Here is a 23,629-nt window from a genome sequence, read left to right on the forward strand (position 1 = left end):
TCTCTGCTTACTTTGGAGATGGGGTCTCCTGAACTGTTTGCCTGAACAGGCTTCAAACCACAATCCAGCACCCAGCCTAAGTATGGCATCTTAAGATATGATTTTATTTTTCACCAATTATTTCTTGAAAAATAGGTCATCCTCATGACAATTTAAAAATAGAAAGCTGTCTTTGGATACTAGAAGATTTTTTAATGTAGTATTTTAACTTTTAAACAGTGTATTCCATATATTATGAAGTAGAGAAAGGAAAAATGTGTAGAAGACCCAAAACAAACACCTAAAGTTGAAAATATAAGGCCTAAAACAAATACTATTTTTGATGAACCTAACAGCATATTAAATATTGCAAAAGGAAAAATTAGTGCAGCTAGGTGCATTGCTTCATGCTTGTAATCTCAGCTACTCATGAGGCAGAGACTGGGAGGATCATAGTTTGAGGACAGCCCAGGCAAAGTTAGCAAGACCCAGTCTGAACCAGTAAGCTGGGCATGATGGCACGCACTCTAGCTATATAGGAGAATCATGGTCTGAGGCTTGCTCTGGGGGAGAAACACAAGAACCTACCTAAAAATAACCAAACCAAAGGGATGGAGGTGTGGCTCAAGTTGTAGAGCCCCTCAGCACAAGGCCCTGAGTTCAAATCTAGTACTGCTAAAAAAAATAGTGCACTTAAAGACAGTGAGGAAAATGACCCAAAATGAAACAGAAAGAAAAGAAAATATACAGTGCACCAGTAGTGAACATCAAGTAGCCTGATGTAAGTAGTAAGATCCCGCATAAGAGAAAAGAAAAAGGAGGAAGAGAACAGAGAAAACATTTACAGAATAACTGTTGAAAATTTCCCACACCTAGCGAAAGAATTAAAGCAATTTGAGGAACCCCAAACACAGCAAACATGAACAAAGTGTACAAAGGACATTATAACAGACTGTTCAAAACCAGGAATAAAGAGAAAATCTTAAAAGCAGCCAGAGGAAAAAGACTTGTTATGTACAAAGAACTGCACTACATACAATTCAAAGATCGGCACCAAATTCAAGATCTGCACTTTATCTAAGTGCCAAGTTTAAGATGGGTGTCACCAGTCATCCATTCACTCACACTGCCTTGCTGAGCTAGGGATTGTCCTGTAGAAGGGACATTGGTCTGTAAGCCTCTGAAAAGCCAAAGTCACATCCCACTTCTCTTTGTACGCCCCCTGCTTGACTTGTACTTGGTTAAACAAAAATGTTCAAACACCAAGTCTAAACTCAAGCAGTATCTGTCCATGCATCTTCCTTGCAGATGACAGTCTTCTTTGTTTATAAACATCTGTCAGTCAAAAAGAATTTAGTAGCACGTGTTATGGACCGGGCCATCCTCAGAGGGCCACATTTTATGATCTTTTATCTGGTTCTTTGATTCAGACAGCAATATGCTTTCTATACAGAATAAAATTGGTAGACAGGCATTGTGGGAGAACTAGTTTCTTTTCTGCATCTGAGCTCAGCAGTATTCAACAGGCTGCACTGGTGAATATTCTGTGAAAGTGACCAGGTCCTTGTCAGGGTAGCCAGTCATCTGGGAGAGCTGCAGAGACAGGTCTGAGTGAGAAAATGATAGGGTTTAAATTTTGTTGCTATTTTTAAATTTTCAAATTCTCTCCTACTTTGGATTATATAATGCCAATTATGACCAAAATATGATAATCGTTCTAGTATTTGCTAGCAGTAACATTGTGCTGTTTTCAGTACATAAACCTAGTTTGGCACTGTTATCCCTAGGGTGACCTCTATCCCCATATTTCCAGAGGGCTTACTTGCTAAATTTTTCTATTACCGATAAAATAGAGACTGTTATGAATGAGGCAGAAGATACTTCCAAAGATGTTCTGCATTTTAGAAAAAGTCTAATAACTATGGCCACAGGATGCTCCATTTCATGAGGGATTTCAGGCCACAAGTTAGAAAATGCAAGGAATATCTCTTATAAGGAGGAACACAGATGCACCATAGGAAGTGAGAGTAAATAACCCAGTGGCAAAGAAAAAAGATAGAATAGATAGAAAAAGTAAGTATGAGGATGCAAGATAAAAAGCTCTCAGAGCCAGGCACTGGTGGCTCATGCCTGTAATCCTAGCTACTCAAGAGGCAGCGCTCAGTAGGATGGTGGTTCAAAGCCAGCCCTTGGCAAATAGTTAGTGAAAACCTATTTTGAAAATACCCAATCCCAAAAAGGGCTGACCACAGGGCTCAAGTGGTAGAGTGCCTGCCTAGCCAGCATGAAGCCCTGAGTTCAAACTGCAGTAGATAAATAAATAAATGAACAGCTACCAAGGCCATTCAATGTCTTGGCTGTTCCATATCTTCTAATAACTGATAGTTATAATGCTGACCCTCTCTAGTCAAGGAAATATCAAGTTATTACTAGTAATTTTAGAAGACAGAAAGTATTTTAAAAACATTTCTATCCCAATAGTTAACATAGAATTTTGACACTTACAGTTATTTCTGGGGTTTCAATTATTAAGGAAGCAGCACTTCCGTAATAATTCTAGGCAAATGAAATAATCCTCGGGTAAAGCAAAGGCCATGAGGCCCTTTCTGTCTTATTATAGATGTACACACATAAAAATATATCACATAAGAGCTTTTTATCCAAATACAAATCACAACATATATAAGAATCAATCACATTATCACCCTGTACTGTGTATTTTATTAGCTTCGTGCATTATTTGGAAAGGAGGTAGACAAGTCTTAGGGAAGATTAGACAAATTTTCAATAAAACAAACACTGTTGAATTATTACAATTTCAAGAAAATTGAGAATAACTTGTACAGAAACCAAACAGAGAAATCCTTACTTTAAGAAGACGATTTCAAAAGAATGTTGAATAATTTAAATGCTGACTTAGGATATACATGGACAGTGTTACCATCTGAAATCTACAGTTCTAAGAATGTGTTTTTATAGCAACTGTCGAGATTTAGTGGTATTCCTTAGCAGTCCTTAACTTTTTATGACCCAACAAAACCAGAAATGTGGAGGTAAAACACCCAAATTTTGCATGGAGAAAGCTTTTTATGTTATGGACCTCATTGTCTGAAACAATAACTTCATTTATGAGAAGAGCATACACTTTTTCTGTGACAAATTGACTAGTGAGACAGATCTTCATAATGGCCTTAAACACTTTTAAACGTTAAAACATTCGTTACTTGCTTTACGAGCATTAGAAAATCATAGCGGTATCATTGTAGAAGCAAAAGGATAAATGTGTCTTACAGCCAACATGGACTTCAGTTACATTCTTCTCTTTTACAGTACGGTGATTTTGTTTGTGGCAGAGTATTAAAATGACTGAATATAATAGTTTGAAGATTTCCAAAATGTGGATGAATGCTCTTTCAACTCCCATTTGTGAATCATCTCTAATTGTAACTGAGCTTTATGAAAACACAAGATTTGAGTTATATAATTATGTCGGCATTGGCTATGAGGTCAAACACTTTAGGTATCACTATATATTCAATTTTTCCTAAAATATGAATATCCTCACTGAGTATTATTTGCCTTTTTATTGTAAAAACATAAGATAGAGTAAAAAAACTAGAAAAAATAATCTATTAATATTTAATCAGCTAACATGATAGCAACATAGATACCTAGTGAAGAAGGAAACAGGATCTATGGCCATATGGTCCAACTGAATAAAAAGAGAACTGTGAAATTTGAGACTTTCCCTTAGAGACAGAGACAACAGCCTTGAGAAGGACACTGAATTTAGCATAGTTTACAGGTGTCATGTAAAAAGGAACTAGGGCAGACTAGTGGAGTACAACAAATAAAAATAAGAATCATGGTTTGACATCTAAGACAAGGTGAATTGGCTTTGTCCCAGTTAACAATGTGAGGCAAAGCATAAGTTCAAATGCAAAGAAGCAGTTTTGAATGATGGAAATGGGGCATAAAGCACCATGCCTAATGGATTAGAAACCAGACCAGAATAAATACCACCCAGTCAGCAGCCTCAAGAGACAGTACACTCCAAGGCATGAGGACCAGAATGAAGTAGGACAAGGAGCAGGAGGATGGAGGAGCAAGCCCACAAGTCATGGCCATAAGTACACATGGCTCAGCAGTTTCTTTCTCATAGTACTGACACAAGACCACATCAGTATTGTAACTGCCATATACGTCCAACTGGAGAAAAGACCTGTGGGTTTCAGCACTGTCATGGAATGATCTGGTTTCTGAAGTCCTAAGTTTCAGAACTCCATTGTGAAGTTGTAGAACCACTGAACCAGAGGGACTTCCAGTTGAAATGCCAAGATGGGTGACAAGGTCCAAATTTACATTCCTTCAAGTAAAACAGAAATGTGTGAAGCAGTGGATTGTTTGATAGGACACTAAGCATTAATCAGTGAAGGACTATGACCTCAAAAGAGCTAGGAAACAAGTGAGGTGAGCCCTCACTTGGACTAGAGTCCATAGGACAGAATACCAAAAATGAGACAGTCAGATATAACCCTGGTGATAGGCAGAGGCTCCCCCTCCAATATTCAGAGAACTAACAGCACACACATAGAAGGGAAACAACCAAGGCCCAGAAATACAACCTGAAAATATAAGAGAGAATGAACTTTGGCACTCACATGGGTTGGGGTTTGGTGGGCATTTCTGAGAGCCAGACAGGAAAGCCTCATAATTCATGGGTCACTAGGGAGAGTATTCAGAAAGATATTGCCTCAGTGAGAGGAATAGCTAGCCCTCAACTAAACATGCTGTAGCCTTTCCTAACAGATCTTAAAAGTAAGATCCAAAAAGATCCAGTTTCCAAGTAAATTAACTTCATGTTAGAACAAAGCTTTGAGATGAAAGTGTGACTCAAATGGGAGAGTGCCTGCTTTGCAAACACAAAGTCCTGAGTTCAAACCCCAGTCCCACCCAAAAAAAAAGTAATTGGAACAAATCTTTTAGTCTATAGGCATTAAAGTATAACAAATTAAAATTAAGAATGTCTGATATCCAACTGAAAATTACCCACTTAGTAAATAAAAAGGGAAATACAATTCATAATGAGATTAAATCAGCTCAGAACTGACACATATGTTAAAATTAGCAAATGTGGGATTATTATAACTGCAGTCTGTGTGTTCAAAAAGTTAAATAGAAACTTAGAAAGTGTGCAAAAGAACCAAATAAGCCTTTTAGAGCTGAAAATACAGTGTCTGAGATGAATAATACATTGAATGCAATTAACAGCAGAGTAGACATTGTGAAAAAAGATCAGTGAACCTGAAGATAATGATAAAAACTATAAAAATGAAAAACAGAGAAGAAAAAGAAAAAAGTGCAGCTCAACTGTGAGCATCTTCCAGCCTGGTATGTGCATCCTTGTCATCCCTAAAGAAAGGAAGAGAAAGGAGCAAAATAACAAAATTTGAAGGAATAATAGTTGAAATTTTTCCAAATTTAATGAAAACCATAAACTCACAGATCCAAGCTCAAAAAATCCTAAGCACAAAAAATATGAAGAAATATGGTGCACCATAGCCAAATTGCTCAAAATCAGTAATAAAGAGAAAATCTTAAAAGCAGCTAGTGGGGGGAAAAAAAGACATGACCCTACAAAAGATAACTAAGACAGTGCCATTCTCCTTAGCACCCTGGAGTTCCCCGTCAGCACAATGCCCTGAGAAGACAGAGAAGCAACATCCATAAAGCAGTAAGGAAACACTGAGCCTTCTGGGCTCATCATTCAGTAACTGATTTTAGTTTTGTGTCTAGCAGACACAAGGTGTCCCTAATGGAAACTTCTGGGCCACCAATTATACTTAGAGCAGTTGTAAAGCTAGCTATAAATGAAACTTTTCCTGAGCCCTGCGTAAGGCATGGGATATCCTGGGAACAGACATAATCACCTGAGCTGCACACCGGACAGGAGAGTTCTAACATAAAAACTTCAGTTGAATTGCTGCCACATGATCAGAGTAATGGCAGCTCAGGACATACTCCCTCAACATTCTGTTCTTCCCATCCTCGAGAAAGACAAGTCCTCACAAACCTGGAGTCAAAGGTTCTAACGCCACACTCAGGGGCCACAGGAGTAAGGAATTCATTTGGCCTTAGAAAAGACTCCCAGGGGAGAATGTAACCAATTCAAACCCTAGCAGTACTTTTGTGGAGGTGGCTAGAGCACTGTGTCCCCATTAGTAATTATGGTGACTTTGATCATTTTTGCAGAGTCATTTGGTAGAGAAAGCTTTTCTTAAATAAGCCCTTGATGCTCCAAATCAACCTGACATTTTCTCTCATCAAGTAAACATTTTTAAATCTCCACTGTGAGCCAGAACTGGAAGACAATAGAGTTAGAGACAAATATGACTGAGTCTCTTCCCTTACAGTATAATAAACATATAAGTAAACAGGTCAAAATGCCATTATTGATGTTGTTAGAATGAAAGAGGCACAGATGAGGCAGAGAAACAGCTCCAACACCAGCACAGGGTTTATTGTTTGGGAAGAAGCCCTGCAGAGGGAGGTTTCCAGCCAAAGCCAGAAGCCCACTGCAGCTTACAGACTTGGAGTAGATATAGGGAGGGGTCCCATGGGAAATTCTGCTGGGTGGGAGATTTTCCCAGAGTGGAGTTAAGGATTGGTAGGGGGAGCCAGAGGAGATAAGTGGTAATTAGGTAGATAAGTTAGTCAGCTCTGACCCTCTGGCAGGTGACAGTTTGTCGTTTCCAGTAAGCTGCCTGCAAGGGAGGGGTGTATGGTCCTGATGTGGTTTCTTTTTGTTCACCCTAACAGATGTTGACATAGGAGTATGTATAGGCCTGAGGGGGTCCATGAGGTCATTTCTATAAGGAAGTGGTAAGAGGGGGAAAGCACACTCTTAGTATCACTAGTTAAAACCTTAGGGTTAAGAGTCAGTGATTTAGAATTCCTTTTGGCATACTAGACTATATTTACTTAAATATAGACTATTATTTAAGTAAATGCCAGCGGCTAGAACAGAGACCTCCAAGTATATAAGGGCTCAAGTAAGACAGAAAACAGGTTATTTTCTCCTGAAAATAAAAGATAGGAGTTAAAGACAGAAAGCTCCCCTTCAAGAATTAATTCATCCAGACTCAGAGCTGTTCTGTGACTCATAGGACTGCTGTCTCATCACCAACCACCAGCAGGAAGCAAGAAACAAAACGAAACTCAAATGCATGGCAAGAAATGTTCTCTTTATGAAAATCAAGATCATACCTCCATGCCCATGCTTACAGTCTCTGCATGCTTCTGACCTCCAGGAGACAAGTACTTCTGTCAGGTCATACTCTTCCAGCAATGAGCAAGAATTTGGAGTAAGATAATATGAATCCAGATTCAAGAAAAATAAAGTTCTGTCTTCTAACAGGACTAAGATTTACTAATAGATTCGATTTGTGTTACAAAACAACACACTTACTATCTCAGTAAAAAGTAATTTTACTTGAGTTACCCTGCTACCTAGAGCTCCATCAAAAATTGTGCTTTATACTTGCAACCAAAAGCCCTCAAGAACATAGGCCCTCCACTCTGTATCCTAAAGACAACGTTCAGATTTTAAATTGTTTGATATTCCCAAAGTGGAATGTCATGTCTCCAAAAGAAAAATAGGAAGTCCAGCCCCTCCCTTCATAAAGCACCATGTTTAAAATGACAAAAGAGAAGTTTTCTGACTTGGTATCTAACAAGTGAGAAGAAGAAAACCAACTGAATTACTTTTATTGTCTTGTATTGAATAAAAATATCACTGGATCTGCCTGAGAGCCCAGTGTCTGGGAGGGGGTCTCCCCTCTCCATTAGCACCCTGCTGCTTAGAGACCAGGACTGTCGGGACCACTAGTCTCCCCTTGTCAATGGCTTTTTTTCATTGCAGCATGGTCATAAAGGAAATGCAGGAGCCTGGAATGAGATCTAAATCAGGCTTAGTTTTATACCATGCAAGGCCTGTCATCTAACAGGGTTGATTTAATTCCCTAAAAGGCATTTCTAATTGCACACAATGATGATATTACCAGTATTTGATATCATTCACAATTTTAAAAACTTCTTGTGCTTAGAAAGGTCCATTTTTAAAGACAAGTCTTTTAAATTGATAATTAACTGATCCTTGAGATAGCTTGAGGGCTGGGGAACAGGTATCTGTGTTCTTATGTTTAGTGAGTGTTTCCTCTGGATCAATTTTGTTGGGCTTGACCTTCTTCCTACATGAAAATGCATCAAAACAATTCCCCTCCAGGGAACCCCATTGCTTGGACATTAATATTTTCAGCATTGCATGAATACATGCAATAACGTTTAGTCTTTGCAGTAACCTGAGTTCTATTTTAAAAATACAGACAAATAAGGTGGGAAAAGCTTCAAACACATAACAGCTACCATTACCTTAACCAACGTTTGTACTTCTTATATTATTGTCTTGCTGGCATACAGAAATTATCCACTAGTCCTTCTGAAGGACACTACTTTTCAAAATAGACCATGGAATTTTGGAAACAAAAATTCATAATACATGTCTGAATTTGAAGAGCTAACAGCTGAATCCTATAAAGTAACCCTACATTGGAAGGGGCTTGTACTGACATCACTCATTTGCTTCATAAATCCTATGCTAGCCAGCAACCACAGTTCTCTTTCAACTGTAAGAACTTGGTTACTCAGAAAATACTACTACTACTACTAATAATAATAATAATAAGGTGAGGCATGACTTCTGAATGTTGCATGTGTTCTTTTAATAGCACACTGCCAGTAAAACAAGACTGAATAAATAACTTGAGGGGAGGAAAACTTCTGTAGTTCTCATCATGAGAACGAGAAGCCATGGTAGATAACATGGTATTATAAATGAATTCATGCAATTTGCACCAAATTCATTGCAGGTATTTCTCGTTTTGAAGTGTAGAATTTTCTGCACATGGTTGGCCCTGTGTCATCCCAAGATGATAAAGTACTTCTGAAAGATTCCATCATATTTAGAAGACTTAGGTTTTAAAGTGTGACCTTTCTTTACCACATCATGAGCAAAAGTGGGGGAAATGGCTAAATTAATAATCTCTGTGGGAAAAAAATGATCATTTAACAGAAAAGCAGTAGGTTGCATACTATACTTCTAAAGTGAGAATACTTTTAAAGAATAGAAAATTCGCAATAAATTCAGAATTTAAACACTATAATGGGTTCAGTCTCAGAAGAGACTATTTTTTACTTAATGGAGAAAATTATCTTTAGTTACTTAGCAAATTATTATGATTCCAAAGGGAGGATGCTAGGTAAATTACAGTGGCAATCTCCTCTTAGAAACATAAATCAACTTTAATGGAATTGTCACATCTTAAGCAGGGGAGAAATTTTTGGAAAAACTATTGTCATCAATTGTGTTTGTAGCCAGGCACCTGGAAACCCACATTCCAGTGAAACAACCTGGATTTAAAGGGTTACAACGTTACTGACTTCACTCTGTCATCAAGCCCTCAGTGCATATAGCGAAGACATTTATTGGATACAGGCTTAGGTTCAAGTACCTTTGTTTTTAGCAGCTAACTTTAGGTTCATTTCTGAGCCTTCATTTTACTTGATATAGAAAAAATGGCGGAAAGCACTTAATCTAGACATTTTGAGGTATACTTAACCAAACTCAAGTGTTTCCCATTCCCTTCAAGCTTAGAGCATGGCTGCACTTATTGTTAGCCCTCACCCTCTCTTGCCCACGCACTTGCTGCTGAACTTGGGGTCTAGCAGGCATACCGCTATAGAGGGAATGGGGACTAGATTAAGAATTGATTCTGATCCTCAGTCTGAAGCCTCTTATGCTCTTGTCCAGGGCATGCATGGGTGTGACGAACTGGGGACTGGATCACTTCTGATCCACCATGCTCTCTGAGCCACACCTGCCTCCCTGGTGAACTCTGTTGAGATGCAGCCACATGTCTCCATACTCACCATTCTTATGTGTCACCTGCCTTCTGGCCAAGTAGCCCCTCTGCAGCTCTGGGCTCCTTCAGCTGACTTACATACTCCCACCCATGGAGCCTCTCAGGGGCTACATGGGTGCCACAGGACCCTCTACAGCAAACCGACTGTGTTGCTATTCCTGCTCTGAAGTTGCTATACCCCACACTTCAGCGTGGTACCAAAGCCTTTCTGGACCTTGCTCAGCCACTGCTATAGTCTCAGAAGAGCAAAAACCTTTCTGTCAACTCTCCACTCTACCATCTTCAAGGGGTAGAGCCATTCATCCATAGTGGGGACTCCCCCAGGGACATTCCAGGACTCAGGTATTGGATCCCTTTCTCTCCAAACTACATCTCCCCACCAACTTGAAGGCTCTGTTTGGTCTCTTAGGAGAAATCAAATTGTTTCCTGCTTCTTCTAAATCTCTTTCAAATATATCCCAACTTTTACCTGAACCTGTGCCTTCAAGCCTTAAACGCTTAGCTCTTACTGCTTTCTTTTTTGTCCCATTCTAACATTACCTTGTGGAGCCAAATAATAGCCTCGGTCTCCCCCCAGGAAGAAGCATATACAAGGAGGACTATAGCATTTGCCATCTCAAAGTATTGTATTATCACTTACAAACACAAGTGACCCATTCCAGACAAAAACAAGAAATTTCAGTTACACTTCTGAATCGGGACAGGCTGTTCTCAAGACTGGACTGAACTGTCCACCAGCTCTATTCATAGTACTCTTTAACTCAGGAGTTCAGAGGAGCACCAAATGGATCACTGGAAACCAAAAATAATACAATGAAGATCAAGGGTAGCTGGTTAGTTTATAAGGAATTCTATCAATGACGAGTGAAGAAGTTTGTAATATATACTGTCTTCTGAGAGGCAGAAGAGAATAAAGTCGGCACACTGACTCTGAGGTGATACTTAAAACCTCGTTGAGCATTTGTGGACTGGATGGCCTGGCTTTTCCTCCCTTTTCTCATCTGTAGAAGAACAGTGGTACCTGCCACATAATAGTTGAAATGAGGAGTGATTTAAAGCATATGAAGAAGTTAGAACAGTGCCTGGTTTCAAGGTTAGGTAAATGTTAACTGGGATGTTTTGAGGCATTGTGACTCTCTTGAGGTCCTCACTGGGGGAAGCACTTTGCCAAGAACATGTTGATTCTGGTTTCTGGGCTGTTCTTCTCCTGGGCCAAGTCCTCCTCCTTGTCCTCTTCGTCCTCCTCTTTCTTTTCCTCTTCTTCCTCTTTCTCCTCTCTCTTTTCCTCCTCCTCTATTTCATCTTTGTCATCCACTTCCTGCTTCTCCTCTTCCCCTTCCTGCTCTCTTCCTTCTCTTTCTTCTCCTCCTTTGGAATCATTGAGTATCCTGTCTTGAGCTCATGGTCTAGTCTTCTCAAACGTATCCTGGTCTGTGCCTGACTCAGCCTCCCCTCCTCCTGATCCAACACGCTACCCTTTGTCCCTTTGCAAATCATCAAGGTTCGGTCCCAGGATGTCCACCCCAGTCACTGTGGGTTATGTACACTTTTCTCAGTGGTTTGCCTGTTTTTATGCCAGAGATACTCCTACTGTAGTTTCAGTTAAAACTCTTGACAGCCCATCCCTTTCTAGCACCATATGGCCTGGTGTGCTCCCCAAAGCAGCTCACTTCTCTTTTAGAAGAACTGTGTGTGAGCCTCATGCTTCTATGCTACTTGCACCTATGAACCATTCCCCATTTCCAAAATACCTTCATCTGTGTCATACCTTCTGCTCTTTTAAAGCTCTGCTAGGTGACACAGGTGGGTTACTAATCCTACTCCAGCACTGGTAGTCTGGTACTTTCAGAGCATTACAACCACCCATCTTTGGAGGTCAAACTTGCAACACCTTTTGAATGCAATATAAGTGATTTACGACATGCTGTGATATTATTGGAAATCTTTCATAAACACACAGGAAACACAAAGTTTCCAAATAAGAGTTATTTTCTCTGCCTCAATATTTTAAGTATCAAATCCCTTTTCTGGCTATCCCTGTCACATAGAACATATCATTGTTGATCATTTTCTCATATAAAATATGTGTATGTATGACTCATCCACCTTGGGGGGGGAGGGGCCTTGAGAGCTGGGTTTTGTTGCTGTCAAATCTGAAGAACTCTCATTATTCTCCAAACATCAAGTCATCTTTCATCCAACATGGAGAGATAGAATGCTGTACTGCTTCCAGGAAGGATAAAGTCATGTCCATCCCTTCTTGGCTCATTTCGGATATGGGAATTCTCTTTTGTGTGCGTGTGTGTTGAAGCATGGAAGGCAAGGGCAAGGTAGTATCTGGGAGGTTGAGCCTAGAAGACTGGATGAGAGGGAATTAGATGACAGCAAGTGTGGGAGGGGGAGTAGTGTCAGCAGCATAAAAAGAAGCAGATATGCAGAAACAGGACCCGGCTTCAGATGACTCCTATAGTCAGGGTATTTAACCTCATTGTGTCTTAATTTCCTTATCAATAAAATAATGGTGGCTGACCTCCCTAAGCTTTGGGAAATTAGAAGAGATCACAAATATATAAGCCAGTAGCATGGGACCTGGAAGGAAGCGATTCTGTGGAAGAGGTCATCTGTAGGGCTTATGTCTAAGTTGCCTTTGTTGTCACTGCAGTGTCTCAGAACGTCAAGAATACCTCCCCAGTGTTGCGATTTATTGTTGATGTTCTCCTTGCAATGGGTCCATGTTGACCCCCCATTCTGATTTCCATCTTCTTCCTTCCTAGCCTCCCTCCTTAGTTTTAGAGAACAGCCCATTCATGAGTGGGCTGAACAGGTTTCCAGTATGTTCTGGATGGGTTGCTGGGATCCAGAAGGACACTAGTGATAGAGTAAGCAGATGTGTCCTGAGGAGACCATCTTAGCATGTGGGGCAAATGCACGAACAGAAGTGGACATGTGATATTGGGAGAAGGTGCTTCCTCTGGGAAGTGATATGAGATCCAGACATGCATTTCACCTTCGCAGCTTCCAAACTGCGCTTTTCCACATCTAAGTCTCCTGGCCATCCGTGACTTTGTTCCCTGACAGTGGGACCGTAAAATAGTTCCCTGCAACCAAGAGATGCCTCAGTGAGTTTTATCTGCTTGTCCATCCAAAAGCTTCCTGAGTTTGAGTCACAAAAGGGGACAGAAGAAAAGCGTGTGTTATTGGATGATGGTGATAAACTGTGTGAATGTGACTTCTAACATAGGATGGGATGAAGTTGTTTGTTTTTTTAATCTCATATTTCATGCAGGGCTGGGCTGAGGATGTGGCAGGCATGGCGTATGCCCTACGTTCACTGCCAGAGGGGGCTCCCTGCCTGCCACAGGTGAGAGCCAGCTCTGGGGTGCCTGCCCCCACGGGGGAGGGGGGTGGAGAGGGCCTGGTGGGAGGGGTGGGGAAGGACCAGTCCTCAGGAGGACTCTCCCTCAGAATCCAAAACCTCATTCCGTGAATGTAACTTTGGACCAGAAATGTAATTGCAACAAGTTAATCCCTTATATTTGTCAATTTTTATATTGCACACTCTTCTCTGGGACACTACAGAGCAGAATAAAGCCTAGAAAGAAAGTATATATGCACATGCCTGAAAAAACAGGGCATGCGTGCTCCTGGATCTGAATGCATTATCTGTTGTTTTTTATATGAAGCAACCCAAAACAAATCGTGTGTCTTACTTTATAAATAAGACTTCAAATTATGGTCCTGAACAGAATAATTTTTGTCTGAATTTTTTCAAAAATAACTTATACTTTTCACTCTTGGTTGTCAATATCGTATGTACCTCTCCTCAACCCTGTATTTTTCTAGCTTACTCTTTAATGACAACTGATCTGTGTGTCCCACCACCAAATTCAGAGCACTTTAAAGAAGTCCCTCAGGCTTGACCCATCCCACTTTATACTTTTTGGTGCTTCTTATTTTATTCCTTTTAATTTCAGTGACCAGCCCTGCCTGTCCCAAACCTCCATATCTAAAGTACCAAAAAAAAAAAAAAAATTGTCACAAGAGAAACGAAGTGTGGTTCATGGATTTACCCTAAAACCTTTATCATAAACTGAATGCAAAAAAATGAATTTAAGACGTTTAAATGCATGTCTAACATGTTCAACCCGTTCTACAACTAGGTCTTGATAATTCAACCTTTTTGGCTCCTGTAAACAGCTGTCTGACAACCGTCAGATACTGTTTGCTTATAGGGTTTTTCCACCTCTGTTCCTAATGTCTTTGCCTTCCCTCTTTTGGCAGTGGTCAGTATATATCCGAGCCGCTGTCCGAAAAGAGAAAGGCCTGCCCATTCTTGTGGAGCTGCTCCGAATAGACAACGACCGTGTAGTGTGTGCAGTAGCCACGGCACTCCGGAACATGGCCTTGGATGTCAGAAATAAGGAACTCATCGGTATGTGCACTGATTCACAGCATCCCAGTTTGTCAATGAAAACGTTTTCTCACAGGTGTGTGTGACGGAGTCCATGTGCAGAGCACATGAGTAAGCAGAAACTGCATTTATTGGAACCCTCGTGTTTCCCAGCTCTTCTTCTGCCCTCAATCCAGATCAGCATTGACCCATCTTTTAGAAATTAGAGGAAAACGCAGTTTGTTGCCATTTCTAATCCTTGCAAAATAAAAATGATCCCATTGCTCAGCAATTAATCCTACTGTCCCAACCTTCTGAATCAGTCATGAGGTGAACTGAGAAATTCTAATAGGATAGATGTTCTTTTTCTTTTCTTCTCTTTTAATTTTGAATGAGACCATACTGATTCCTTAACCCTATTTTTAAAAAAATCACCTCCCCGAGAAATACCAAGGGTCTTTTATTAGTAAAGCATTAAAGAGATTAATATATTTGTGTATGTATCCAGCAAATATTTATCCATAATTTGCTTTGTTTGGGCCTCTTCTAGGTCCAGAGATTTTTTTTTCAGTGAGAAACAGACAGCCTTGCTCTTGTAGAGTTTATATTTGGGAGAAGGGAGAGATATAATATATAAAACAAACAGGTCATAGGATGTGTTTTAAGGGTTCTATGGTGGGAAATGAAGCTGGGCAAAGGAGGCTGTGATGGTGAGGTTGCAATTGTTTTCAATTGAGGCAAAATTCACATAACATAAAGTTAACCATTCTAAAGTGTATGAATTCATTTAGTATATTCCTAATGCTATCTAACCACCACCTCTAAATGACAAAAGAGTTTCATCACCCCAAAGGAAACCTCATACCTATCAAGAAGTCCCCTTCTGTCTCCTTCCTCCTAACATCTGGCAGCTACCAAGCTGCCTTCAAGCCTATGGAGTCCCCTGCTATGGACATGTCATATACAGGAAATCATACAATGTATGAGAATTTGAGTCTAGCTTCTTTGCCTTAGCATAAGGATTGTGGTTTTATTTATTATCTTAATCACATATCAATAAACTATAATTGTATATATTTGTGAGTTACTATGTTACATGTGTATTCAATGTAGAATAATTAAACTAATCTAATTAATATATCTATGACCCCAAATATTTATCTTTTTGTTGTTATTGTTGTTGTTATTGTTGTTTTTGAGACAAGTCTCACTAGATAGCTCAGGCTGGCCTAAAACTGGCTATGTAGTATGGACTGGTCTTGAATTCAATATCCTCCTGCCTCAGCCTCCTGAGTGTTAGAGATAGGCCTGGGCCATCACACCCAGCTCAATTCTTACCACTTTTTGTGGCAAAAACATTTGAAACTTTACGCTCAGCAATCTTGAAATATAAAATGCATTCTTATTAACTACAGTCATCCACCTATGCAATGAATCCCAAAAAACTTATTCTTCTTATCTACTATAAACTTGCCCCTTTCAACCAACATCGTCCTTTCCTCCCAACCCCTAGCTTCTAGTAACCATCATTCAACCTTCTATTTCTAAGAGTTCATTTGTCTTATATTTTACATATAAGTGAGGTCATGGAGTATTTGTCCTTTTGTGACTGGCTAATTTCACTTAGCATAATGTCTTCAAATTTCATTCTTCTTGTCACAAATGACATAATCTCCTTCCAGTTTTAGTATAAATAGTGTTCCATTTTGTATCACATTTTTTCATCCATTTATCCTTTGATAGATGCTTGAGTTGATTCCATGTCTTGGATATTGTGAATAATGCTACAATTAATATAGGACAGCACATATATATTCAAAATACTGATTTCAGATCCTTTGAGAATATACCCAAAAGTGGGATTGCTGGCTCGTACAGAAGTTCTATTTTGGATTCTCCATACAGTTTTCCATAATGGCTGAACTAATTTACATTCCCACCATCAGTGTACTAAGGTTCTTTTTCTCTCCATCCTTGACAACACTAGTCTTCCATCATTTTTATATGAGCCAGTCTCACAGGTATGAGGTGATACCTCATTATGGATTGATTTGAACTTCCTTGATGATGAATAATAATATTTTTCATATATCTGTTGCCATCTGTATGTCTGCTTTTGAGAAATGCCTATTTGTGTCCTTTACCCATTCTTAAATCAGGTTATTTTCTTGCTGTTGGGTTGTTTAAGATTTTATGATTTTTGGATATTAACCCAGTATCAGATTTTTGCCTTGCAAATATTTTATTCCAAGCTTAGGTTGTCTCCTCCCTCTGTTAATTATTTCCTTTGCTGTGCAGAAGCTTTTTTTTAAGTTTATGTAGTCCCATTTATCTATTTTTATTTTTGTTGCCTGAGATTTTGGGCAGAAAATCACTGCCCACACAAATGTTGTGTATCTTTCCCCATTTTCTTAGGTCTCATGTGTATTTAATACATTTTGTGTTGAGTTTACCTATAGTGTGAGATAAGCATCTATTTTCATTAGTCTTCATGTGGATATCCATTTTAAGGCTGTGATATTAAATGAGAGGTCAAGGTAGGAATAGTTAGGAAGGCAACCTTTGAACAGACTTAAAGGTTGTGAAGGGGTAGACATGCAGATATTTAGGAAGAAGAGAATCCAAGGTAAAGTAGTAACCTCTACAGGTGGCTCCCTAGTATGGGAGCTGGTAGTGAGCCAGTGGGCTCCAGGCCTTCGAGGGCCCTCATGTTTCTGGAAAAGCAAATAGTGGGAACTCAAGTCAGACAGACCTTGTGTTCCTCCCAGTATATGGGAAGATGCTTAAGCCAAGGTGGATTGATTCTTAGAGAATGATGAACCCCCGGAGATCTGCTGGAAAATGGCACAAGTCCCCCATGGACCACTGTCCCAATGGGTAGCCATATGGAATTGAGAGGATGGTTCCTATGTGGTTGCTGGACAAAACACAGAGTGAAGTCTAGCAGCCTAACCACGAGTGACAGGTGTCAGTAAGTAGCATCTAGAAGCTGAGCAGCAGGAAGCTAGACTAACCAACAACAGGGCAAAGGTGTAATTTATCTATAACTTTGTAGAACTGGAAGAAATGAGGTATGAATGCACAAAGAGGCAAGAGTCCATCCCTGGGGCAGTTGGAAGACCAGGAATGACATACTAAACCCTTAATGATTCAGGAAGCAGATTGGTTTTTTTCCCCATTTTTTTTACTGTGCTTCTTCAGATACTACGGTGAAAACCAAAGTATTTGCAAAGTTTTCCACTCTATTTTTTTTCACAGTGGAACCAGACTTCAAATCTGTGTCTCATAAATGCAGTTGCATCATACTTGCAATATATTACAAGGGAGAAAATAAACTCACAATTTTCTATCTATACTTAGTTTGAGTTTAATTTAAACATTTGCAAATGTTGTATATTTAAACTAAGCCATTAGCTCAAAAGGTGAAAGCACTCATTCCACATGCATTTTTCTTTTCCTTGCACAGTTATTTTAGACAGGACAGCACTGGGGCTTCCAATAAAAGCTTTTCTCTTCTTCTGTGTAACGTGGTGAAAAAAATCAATAGCTAATCAGTCTACTGCCTGAACACTAACTACTAGGTACTGTGTGTTTGTGGATTTTATTTCTTTTTGTGGATTAAAATATAACAAAATAGCGAACTATTGATTGGCCTTCTAGCTCCAAGGCATCTCTTCTTTCTCCAAAGCTGGTTATGTAGTACTCTGACTGAGGCAAGAACATTTGGAGTTCCACACTGCCTATGTTAAATTAAGCCACTAGACAGGAAATGGAGCCAGTCACTTAGAAACAGAAGTGAAAATGTCTAAGCATGGGCTTTACTGAAGCAATAACTTTTTCTTCAGTAAGAGAATTTAACAAAACCTTAAATTCCATTTAGGCAAAAGGAAATACAACTTTTAGTACTTCCTTTACTTTAAATATTGTATCAAAGCGGTGATTTTTTAGGAAAATGCTATACTTAACTTTATACATTGAAAAATAAAAGGCTGCAATGACTTAGGACCAAGAACAAGAAAAGAAAGATTAAGTGTGGACCTCTTCTTTCAATTAGCTCTCATTGAAAACTTTGGTGACCTCTTGTTGTTTCATAACTTAAATATCATCTATATTCTGATGACCCCCAAATAGATATCTTTAGCATGAATGCCAGATATATATGTCCAGCTGTCTGTCCAACATCATCACTAGATGTCAAATAAACATCTCAAAAATAACATGTCTACAACTAAGTTCTGCTCACGCCTGATCCTTCCACAGTTCCCCATGGCAGCAAATGGCCACTCTTCCAGAATAGACCCCTGGAAGTCTTCCTTGACTCATATCCAGCCCACATTCATATACAGTCCATCATCAAATCTGGCCTTCTCTCTGGGCTTTCCTATGATCTGACACTTATCATTATCTTCATGGTTTTCTCCCTGGTCTAGGACTTCCCTGATCTTTCAACTGTGTTGTTGCTATAGCTGTCTACCGAGTCTCCCTGCAGCCACCATCACCCAGTATGGACATCCCTTATAGCAGCAGCCAGAGTGGTCCTGTTAAAACCCAAGTCAGAGCATGTCATTCTCCATCTTAAGTTATCAGTGTAAAATTAAGCAGATGCTGCTCTTCCAGATCTAGCTCCCTGTCACCTCTCCAGTCTCACCTTCCATACCTCTAGGTATCAGTAACCTCTGCTGCATCCACTGGTTCCTTCATTACAGGCACAAGATTCTGCTTCAGAGCCTTTACCTCACTCCCTCTACCAGGAGAACTCTTCCTTCAGATGTCCACAGCTCAGCTGTCACCTCAGGGTCTTTTCCCAAATGCTGACTTTCCCAAGAGAGGCTTTACTGGACACCACACTTAAAACTCCACCCACCCTCTTTCCCTGTTTGGTTTTTCTCCATAGCACTGATCAGCATCTAATACAGACAATACTTACTTAAGATGGTTCCACTTAGCATTTTTTGACTTTACAATGGTATGAAAACAGTATATTCAGTAGAAACCATGCTTTTAGTTTTGAATTTTGATCTTTTCCCAGGCTAGCGATATATATTCCAATCCTCTTTTTAAATACTGGGTTGTGGCAGCAAGTGGCAGCTTCAAGTCTTCCCTGGGATCATGGGGGAAATAACCAGTATTCTACAGTGTACCTGCCATATTGCTAAGCTGTGATGTCCTGTAGGTTAGAAGCATTAAATGCATTTTAAACTTAAGATAGTTAGTCATGACATAACCCATCATAAGTTGAGGAGTACCTATATATAACATCTTACTGATCTTATTTCTTATCTTCTCAACCCACTGGAATGTAAGCCCATCAAGGGCCAGAGCTCGCTCTTGTTTGTTTGCTGATATAGCCTATGTACCTGGAACAGCATGTGCCACAATGAGGACTTAATAAATATTTACTGAGCTAAATTCTTCCTGCCTGGCTATCATCTTAAAACAAACTCCAAAACAGGAAAACATTAAGTAGATAAATTAAGTGAAGAAAAGAATTTATTTTAATGAATAAGCAAAAAACCATTTTGTTTCTTCTTTAAATGTACTAGGTGAATATAGATGCTCAGAGTTTCATAGGAATCCAGTTTTTCCTCATCATTGGCTCTGTGGTTTCAGTTTAAATTATAACTCTCCTTAGATTATCCTCTTAGTTAGGGATGGAGGTGAGTGCGCTGCCGCATTTGCAGGCAGTCCTCTTCCTAGGACTTCATTATCAGGAAAACGCCAAAGAAGCTATTGAATAGTAATCACTCTACCCCATTAGGTCTAATAAGAAGCATGTAGCAGCACTAGCTGAATGCATCATACTCTGCCTTTTCCTTATCTTCACTTTGGGGCTGTTTCCATGGTTATGCGTATGTCTCTGTGAACTGGTGATAAGCATGCTATAGATAGATTCTGTGCTCTTCATAATGGTATGGCACCATAGCTGAGGTTACTGCATGTCCATACATTTCTTTGCAAACTTCAAAAAAATGTTAATTATACTTCTAAGTAGGGAATTTTTTTTTAAAGAAGGGTAGTAATTACCTTTAGTGAGAAAGGCCAACAATATTGCATCACTTCAACAAGATTAGCAAAATACTGTCCGTTTCAGCACTTGGATAGTTCCTAGTATAGTTAGCAGCCATTTATTTTAGCCAAATCCCCATCCTCTGCCACAAACAAAAAACCTAACAAAATGAAAGCCTTAAAACATCAATGAACTTGCACCTACAGACCTCCTGGGATCATTCAAAGCCCAGCTCATGGCAGCTCCACTTGAGGAAGGCTACTCCTTGAACTCAGAGCTTTGGTGTGGAACACTCACTTGACAAGAAATCCTTTTGGTTGTCTTAGATTTCTAGTGTGATTTTTATCTTTGCATTACCTTTCACTTTTGCCATGTATGCATTTCACCCTCCTCTCCTGATATAACAAGCAGGGAAAGATCCGGTTAAGGTTATGGTGACATCTTATGCCTTATAGTGCTGGTACTTTGCTCTGCCATAACTGCCATTCAGTATATATTTGCTGAATGAGGTTTCTAATGTGTGAATAGCACAGGCTACTTATTGTGATGGACATATCTAGAGGAGGTTTTGGGAATCCTAAGTTGAGAGAGGAAGGGATGGAGGGGATGTCTGATTCAACCTCTTTCTATAGTGTCCAGGAAAGGAGTACAGAAAGACAACTCAGACACTCCCTAAAACCCAGGACTTTAAGCAAGTTCATTCTGTTGCCACTTTGGAAGAGGCTTGAGATTGGGTGGGAAATAGTAATGCTTTCTGTGTATGACTCAGTCACTGCCAAAGTTCATGTTGGCAGGAAGGACCACATCCCTGTAGGGAGTGTTGGCAGAGCCCAGAGAGCACACTCTCTTAGCTTCCTTGGGTGGTGGCTGCTTGCCACATTTTCTAACAGGCGAATGCAAGCATCCTCCCAGTTCCCTTGCACACATCCCTGAGCTGAAAAGAGAGCCTGTCCACTTCATGAGCCTGGCCCTTCCCAGTACCCATGGTCCTTTGGCCTTATCCCTGTGGGACTTGTAGAACGCCTTCCCTACCCTTGTTACCTCCTGGACCTTAGGTTCACCACATTTGTGAACCTATAGAATTTGTTCTTCAGCTGATTCCCATACACATTCATGTTACATGAGCTATTCTTTGCACTTGGCTAATGCTTTTGCTTTATCAACTAGTGGAGCTTCTCTCCAGGCAGTGTCTTCCCTTCCCTGTCTGAACCTTGAAAGGGCCACAAGGGCAGAAACTAACTTTTTTTCAGAGATCAAGTTGGAGCTATTCTGACCATATGTATGTGAAAAGATGGAAGAGACAAAGGAGCCCGAAGTCTCCATGTGTGCCTCTTATACTTCCACTCATGAAATCTTGATGAAAATAAGGATGTGTTCTTGTTTGAGAGTTAGTTACTTTGTAAGCAGTAAATCCATTGCTATTCCCTCATCCCCACCCTCATAGAGTTTTCAGATTATCCTGTTCATTCTTTCTGGGGATTCAGGGGAAGAGGGGAATAAGCAATCATTCCTAGCTATCTTTTCTTGCCCCAAGGTGTTCAAAATAGTCAGATAAAAGATTTTATCTTGTTACTCTACAGGCTGTTTATAGACAAAGATTGCCGAAGACATTTGGATGACAGCATAAGATGTTCTGTATTTAACTAATAATAAAGGCTGAATAATGAAAGTAAGAATGTGCATAGAATGACAATTCTCCCCTTCCTCCACACCAGATCTTTATTTAGTGAGAAATGTAATTTCCCTTAGAGAGCTGGGGTGACAGTGGGGAGAATGAAGGAAAATATGCCAGTATTGTCTTGAATGTTGGCTAGCTTTGTAAACATTCCCTTTCATTTAGTGACCTCACCACTGAATTTTTGAAGTGTGAGTGTACCTATGGAATTCTAAATTTGGAAATACTTACCTTCACTCAAACTTTGAAATACATATTTTTTACCCAAATGCTTAATCATGAAAACATGTTTTCTAGGGAATAAACAGATACCTGCAGCTGTCTCTACCTATGTGAAGAATCACCCCAAATGTTGCTCAGGAAATCATTTTTCAAGCTTTGTCCAAATTCTGCAGCCCAGGATTGAAACACATCCTGTTTCTGTTTGTAATATCATGCTTTGCATGCACCATTGTCTCCTGGAAAAACTGGAAAACAGAGGTCTTTAAAATCTTATAGATTGCTATTCGCTAAAAAAGACAGGTGTGTATTTTATTATTTTCCAATCTCATGCCAATGGTTTTCATGTGGCAAAATCTTCTGGGGTACAAGCATCCCACTCTGGGAAGCAAACCTCTTAAGCATCGCTCATCCCAAGGTCCCATAAGCAACTTCTTGCTTTATCTGTGTTCTTGACCCTGACAAATTCCATCTGAGCCCATGGAAAGAAGAGGCTCTGGAAACCTCAGGGCGACCCAGGAAGGCAGTGTGCTATTTTTATTCCTGGGAATGTGTAAATTCCACTTTATTAAGTAGATAGGAGGAAATTTTAGAAACACACCTTCCCTGCTTTTCAAAACATGCTCTTCAGCCTAGGACAGATGTTCTTTTAATTAAAACACATGCAATTTCAATTAGTATTTTAAGAAGAAGCCTGATTTTCCAGACAAGGTGATTTATCAGAGCACTGTCTTCCAGCTTGCTTTAATAACTTAGTTTCACAAGCCAAATTCTAGCAAAAGGAAAGTTCTGTACTTTGGCTGAAACTTCACATCTTTAGATTAGGTGCCTATGAGAGAGTGTTCATCTCCTAACCACCAGAACCTAATCTCACAAATGCTGCTTCCTTTTTCAGGGATGCTATGGGTTTCTTGTTAATTAACTTTGGACACCTATTGGGGAATATTGGCGGCTGGGTCTGGCAGATAAGAATTCCTTGGAAGATGAATTATAAATAAATCAAAGAGCCAATGATTATTTTATTAAATAAGACTTCAATGATTTATCCTTTGGAAATATTCCATGTGTGGAAAAGGCAAAATTGAGAAATTTCCAGTTGATTCAGGACCTCAGCTTAAAACTAAACATAGATCTGCCATATGATCCAGCAATCCCACTCCTAGGGATATACTGAAAGGAATGTGACACAGGTTACTCCAGAGGCACCTGTACACCTATGTTTATTGCAGCACTCTTCACAATAGCCAATTTATGGAAACAGCCAAGATGCCCCACTAATGAATGCATGAAGAAAATGTGGTACTTGTACACAATGGAATTTTACTCAGCCATGAAGAAGAATGAAATCTTGTCATTCACAAGTAAATGGATGGAATTGG

General features: G+C 39.7%; 1 protein-coding gene across 7 annotated transcripts in view; it reads left to right on the plus strand.

Annotated features, from left to right (window-relative positions):
* Positions 1 to 23,629, plus strand: part of Ctnnd2 (catenin delta 2) — an 858,282-nt gene that overhangs the window by 732,590 nt on the left and 102,063 nt on the right. For 6 of the 7 annotated variants that reach the window (XM_074077729.1, XM_074077725.1, XM_074077728.1 and 3 more), the window contains 2 exons: positions 13,246 to 13,320; positions 14,241 to 14,391. In XM_074077729.1, the coding sequence (XP_073933830.1) occupies positions 13,246 to 13,320; positions 14,241 to 14,391 (226 nt within the window). The remainder of the gene's footprint in view (positions 1 to 13,245; positions 13,321 to 14,240; positions 14,392 to 23,629) is intronic. The other variant, XM_074077730.1, reaches the window with a different exon arrangement.

This window comes from Castor canadensis, chromosome 6 (genome assembly GCF_047511655.1).
Source record: "Castor canadensis chromosome 6, mCasCan1.hap1v2, whole genome shotgun sequence".
Lineage (NCBI taxonomy): Eukaryota > Metazoa > Chordata > Mammalia > Rodentia > Castoridae > Castor > Castor canadensis.